The sequence below is a fragment of the Phodopus roborovskii genome, unplaced genomic scaffold (assembly GCF_943737965.1).
Source record: "Phodopus roborovskii unplaced genomic scaffold, PHOROB, whole genome shotgun sequence".
In the NCBI taxonomy this organism is placed as follows: Eukaryota; Metazoa; Chordata; class Mammalia; order Rodentia; family Cricetidae; genus Phodopus; species Phodopus roborovskii.
The window spans coordinates 24572923-24578922 of NW_026126571.1; the positions used below are offsets into that span (position 1 = coordinate 24572923).

A 6000-nucleotide genomic window follows, 5' to 3' on the forward strand; every position below is an offset into this window, starting at 1 on the left:
TTGCTAAATGCTACCATGTCTATCTGAAGATGAAATATCAAGATTAGATGTGCATTCCCATGTTTGTTGAGCCTATTCACAGAGTTAAAATGTACAATAGCCCAGATGCTCTTCAGAAGAGGAAGGTCAAAGAACATGCAGATAAATGCATAGTGGAATATTATTCACTTGTAAGAAATGAAACCATGTTATTTATTGGCAGCAACATGGCTGGAACTGAAGGTCATTGTTAAATAAAACAAGCCAGTCACAGGAGACACACTCTCATGCATTTGTGGAAAACTAAGTTAAACTCTTGGAAGAACAGAGTAGAATTGTGACCAGTAGACTCACACAAGCTGTGGGGAGGGTGGCTGAAGTTCTAATGAGCTTCAAACCCCTGACAGGAGGGCTACTTCTGGATCTTTATCACCGTAGGTAACAGGTAAATCACCCATACTTCATAATAATTACAAGTGTGTAAAAAGTTCACCACAAAATGGTGTGTGTAGACAAAAATTCTTATTGCCCCGATTTTATTACAGATTCTATATATGTATTGAATTACTCTATCCCACAAAAATGCACTTGTTTATCAGTAAAGCCAGATGAACTCTTTATGTGCTATACAAAAGGGACATGCTGATTTTTCTACCCTACTGGGCTAATGGGTCTGCAAGATGTAACAGAATGGGGCTTCAGACAGGAAGACAGACAAGGAAGAGAAAAACAGGCGTAAGGTCTTATCATGAAAAACATGTATCTTGTTTTGTTTAATGGTTTTCCTGTCCTATTTGGGAGAATTGTTTAAAAAGGTATCAAACTTGGATTTCCTGGGACATTTTGAAGTTTTTTTTAAAATTTGTCATTTCAGCTCCACACTCTGTCTAATGACAGTGTATGTGATTTTGAAGACCCCACCTTGGCTCCTCTGAGAGATACTGAGAGGTTTGAGATTGTGCAGCGTTTGTTTGCCTCTGCTGACATTGTCTTGGAGAGGATGCGGTTGTCCGTGAAAGTCAACATCCTGAAGAACTCTTTTATTTTCCCATTAATTCTTCATATCACTCTAAGTGGGCTCTGCACTCTAAGCAAAGAACACGAGTAATGTCTTTGTCAGAAGTATGTGCTACTGGCCAAGGCTGGGCCCTTTTCAGAACTGAGAAAATACTTTGGTATTTTGGGCCCAAGCATGTTAAGTTGGTCAGTAAATTGTTTCCAATAGTAAGAGTAGTGATTTCCACACTGAGTGCCTGCAAGCACTGTGAATGGATTATTTTCATCAGAGGCCCACTGTGCCAACAGGCAGCAAACCCCTGTAACCAAGGTGTAGTCTCCCAACATCTGAGTTACTGAGGAAAAAGTCAAGTGCTTCGTACCTGACTCACCTGTCAGTTTATTTTCCACTCACTTCTGTTATACCATAACAGAAGAGTTTGAGACTTTAAGCTTCATCTCAGGCTGTGAATGCTGTAGGAAAGCAATTCTCCTCACTTCTTTGGGACATGCTGTACATTATTTGATGACTGAGGAACTAAATGGTACTTGAATATGTAAAACAAAATTATATAAAGGACATGTGATTTCACCCACCTCAACATGGGGATTTAGACTTACTTGACTTTGTTTCGTTTTAAAGAACATACCATGTCTGGAACAGTTACAGTGCATTCTGGGAATTTGTCACATGCTGCAGTTTCTATCAAAGGAAATTCTGTTTATTCTGTTCTGATGTCCTTCTGCTCCAGCAGGCTTGGACAGTTTCCCCAAGCCTCCCGATTCCACTGAGTATCTTACTACACAGGTCACACCCAATGTCTCTGGGCAGAAGCAGCAGAGAGATGCATGTTAGCATGCAGTTCTCACCTCCACTTCAGACTGAAAGGGAGAGTAACAAAAATGAAATGAGGCTCCACCTCATGCAGCTGTCTTTTATGGGGTTAAAGTTGTATCAGAGGCACTGCTCAGAAATAAACTGATCATAAATTAGGAAGGAAATGTAAATGTGTGTAGCTGTGCTAAGTTGGCTGTGCTGTGTCTCATCTATTTCTGACATACAGCATGAAGAGCAAGCTATGGACAGACCATGTATGAATCCACAGGTGGAAAACACACACATATGTGCGTGGGAATTCATGTCTAGAAGTCAGAAGAAACCTGACAGTGGTACATTGCAATTGAGGGACTTTAGAGATCGGGACAAAAGGCAAAAAAGTTATTTCCTTACATTTATTTTCTAGTTGGAATTTTGTATTATCCTTCTAATTAAGGGGGGAAAACCCCTGAATAATGAGTTGTATAAAATGGAAAATATAAAAGGGATCGAGGAGATAGTTCAGTGGGTAAGCGATTGTTGTACAAGCACGAAAACCTGAGTTGGGTCTCTGGCAAACATGTAGGATATCAGTGACTACATTTGTAACACAGCACTGGAAGGCAGAGGTGAAGACGCCTGGGCTTGCTTGCTTGCCAGACTAGCCAACCAGCGAGCTTCAGTTTCAGTCAGAGAACTTGTCTGGGGGAAAAAACCCAAAACACCTGGAGAACAATAAAGGAAGACATCTCTGGCCTTTATGTACACATGTGAACACAAGCACACACACAAAGAATGGGAAAAACAAAAAGCATTCTTTTGGAGACATCAGAAAGACCCTTAAGAAGCAGGTTCCTAAACGTGAGGTATGGAATTCTAGAAAGCAGCAGGGGAGAGTTCCAAACAGCACTTCTGGAAAGGTTTCCTGCTACGCAACACCACACTGCTATGTTTTGGTGGGTCCCTGTCCTCTTCCTGCAGGCCAGGCCCAATGTTAAGATGCAACCCACAAGAGGGCTGTTTGCTGAAACACATGGCTTCTCTTTCCTGGGCAGATGGAAAGTGGCCACAGTGACTTATGCTGTTTAAGCAGAGTCTTTGTTCCTTGAGCCTGTATTTTAATCCTCCCCAACTCTGAAACCCTTTTCTATGAAAGCCACCATCATGCATCAGCAAGAATAGAAACAACAACATAGGGAATCCTGGCTGAAAAGTAGAGGCAGGTGAAAATTTATTTAGGTGGGAAAATTTAATGAAGAACTTAAAAAATAATTTAAATCAAAGTGAATGTGATATCCTGTAGTTTTATCTCTTAGTTCTACCTATAAACAAAGCACTGCCAATTTTCCAACAGCAAGTATTTATATATACAAAAATTTTTTACTAGGAATATGTAATCTCACAAACTGAAACTGTAATAATTTTTAGCTGTACATGGAAATGAGTTTCAGACAAAGCAGTCCTTACTGTATTATAGGAAATTCAGGTATTCAAGGACAGCAATGATGTGTCTCTTTGCAGACACTAGCATACAGACACCTGGAAAGCAGGGATGCTGAACTTTTATTTTTAAAACTTTTCATCAGAAAGTTCTGTAAGCAGCTTGCAAGCTTTGCCTTTAATAAGCATGCTGTCTTCCACTGAAAACTCCTTACAGTCACTGAAAGGGGTGGAGCTAAAAGACCTTATGTTTGTGTTAGGAGAAAAGGTATGCAGAACTGAACTGGGGGGTGGGGAGACAAAAAATTCCCACAGCAAGTCATTCACATCAACTGGTCTTTGTGGGTTCTGACAATTCAAAAAAGCCTACAGAAAATTTCATTAGTTGCTGAACACTTGTGCTGGCTAATTTTATGTCAGCTTGGCACAGGCTAGTCATCTGAAAGAAGGGCATCCCAACTGAGAAACTTCCTCCTTAAGATCGGGCTTCAGGCAAGCCTACCAATTAGTGACTGGTGGGGGAGGACCCAGCTCACCGTGGATGGTGCCATCCCTGAGCTGGTGATCCTGGGTTCTATAAGAAAGCAGGCTGGTAAACAGAGCTGCTCCATGGCCTCTGCATTGGCTTTCTAGTTCTATGTTCCTGTCCTGCCTTCCTTCATTGGTGAACAGTGATATAGAAGTGTAAACCAAATAAACCCTTTTCTCCCTAGCTTGTTTTGGTCATGGTGTTTCATCACAGCAATAGTGACCCTAAGATAACACTATGGCTCAAAAAACAGCAACAAAAACCAGTGTTAAAGAAACAGGAACCAGCATTGTTCTTTTAAGATGACATACAATGAAAACAAACATCTGTTTGCATTTCCTGTTCAGATACTGATATAGGAGAAACATGAACCAACAGCAGTGGTGTTACAAAGGAGATACTTCACTTATGCGAAGGGAATGGCACCGCCAGGGAGACCTGGGAGATGGGCAGTGTGCTAACCAGGCTTGTCAGAAGAAACTTTTGTTCCTCAAACATAAGGGAGTTTAGGACTCCTGAGACTGTTAACTAAGAATGATGAGCCTTGAGACCCACTCCCGTATCAGAATACATGTCTTTAGGGTGGCAGCTCAAGGGAGTGGCGCAAGGTAACAGACATCATTAAGTTCTAATCTGCCATTTTAGGTCTCTATTTTTTTTTTTTTTTAATCATAATTCTGCCAAGCGGGCAAGATGACTCTGCATAGCAAGCATCCAAAACAACACTGGTGTATCTTTGCTGCGTAAATCTTCCATGTGCCCACCTGATGAGACTTGCAGACTCCTGCCTCTTTAAATTGTTCAAGTGTAACCTGGGGCCAGATCTGAAAGAGATTTAAGGATGGCAGCATGCAGGGAATGTATAAGCCCAAGGCCTATATAAATTGGTACAATCTTTTACTTGAGGCTGCTTTGCCTTTGTGTGTTAGCCAGAACCAGGCACATGCTTTTATTAGAGGAATTTTCCTCTGTTAGTCTCCATGTGCTCAGACTGACTTGTCCTTGAGAAGGCCATGTTCATTCTGTAACAGTATAGTACATAAGCGGTTCTTCCTGTAAGACTAAGTTATTCCTCACTTGAACCACACTTATTAGCAGTGTTACCACTAACCTGCTGTCTGACATAGGTGTAATCATGTCTTAACTGGTAATGACTTCTGGCTTAATGTAATTTATAGCTAAGAAGTTTTTGCTTGTTTGTGGGTTGTTGATGTGCCTAGGGCCTAGGGCTAGCAAAGTGATCCACCTCTAAGGCCCTACCCTCCTCAGCTGAACAGTTTTAATGTTGTGATCTTTCTTTTTTAAGTTTCCTCTATGTTCTCAGGCAACGTTGACTAGTACAGGAGGAAAGCCAGATCAGAGATATGACCTATCACATTTATGTATAGATTGCCTTTTCATAGTTTGCCTTGACTTTTGAAATGAAGGCTGGGACTACTGTGGAGAGGGCTTAGTGTATGCAAAGCCCTGGGCTTATGCCCCAGGACATCTCTGTTCTGTGGTAGTGGTAGTCAAGAGATTAAAAAAGCAGTAGTTTTATATATAAGAAGTGGTCAACTTCCAAGTTATAAGTAACATTTACCTTAACTATTGATGTGTTAACTCAGTTTGTTCAAGTGATTAAAAAAATAAAAAATGGCCATTGTGACTGTGTCCTGAGGTTGTCAGTTATCATATCATCATGTTAGCCAGCCATAAGCCATTAAGCAATTAGAGTAAGAAGTATTTCCTGGATTTGGGGGTTCGCTAATTGGAACTAACTGGGATTATTGTTTCTAATAAAGATATAGGTGCCCATAAAGCTTCACACTATGGGTAAAAACTGGGTTGCAGTGCAAATTTTAGGCACAAGGATAAGGAAGGGCAGCTTCAGAGTGCTAAGACCAGTCTGCTCTGATGTCAGCATGTCAGCTAGCGACTTGGAATGGGAGTCTAATGGGACTTGTAGAGTATGATCACCTAGAGTAGAACCACCAAAAGGCAGACCAGATCATCTACTAGACTGCAGCTCCATCAAGGAGCTCTTCTGAACTCCAGGGATGGGTTCCTCAACAGTTCACCACCTGCTACTACACCCCTGAATGAGGTGACTTTACAGTGACTGAAGGAGAAGCAACCTCAGGTATGAGAACACATTTAATAAGCAGTCTCAGAGGTTACCACATCACAATCACAAGTTACTCCTTAGAAGTTAAGATGAAACAAATATTAACTTAGCCCTACATAACACATGGAAGGT

General features: G+C 41.1%; 1 protein-coding gene across 1 annotated transcript in view; it reads left to right on the top strand.

Annotated features, from left to right (window-relative positions):
- The window catches only part of Gsdme (gasdermin E), a 51113-nt gene extending 49954 nt beyond the window's left edge, over positions 1 to 1159 (top strand). The window contains exon 9 of the mRNA XM_051203075.1: positions 854 to 1159. Coding sequence (XP_051059032.1) covers positions 854 to 1087 — 234 coding nt within the window. The 3' untranslated portion in view covers positions 1088 to 1159. The remainder of the gene's footprint in view (positions 1 to 853) is intronic.
- The last annotated feature ends 4841 nt before the right edge of the window (positions 1160 to 6000 follow it).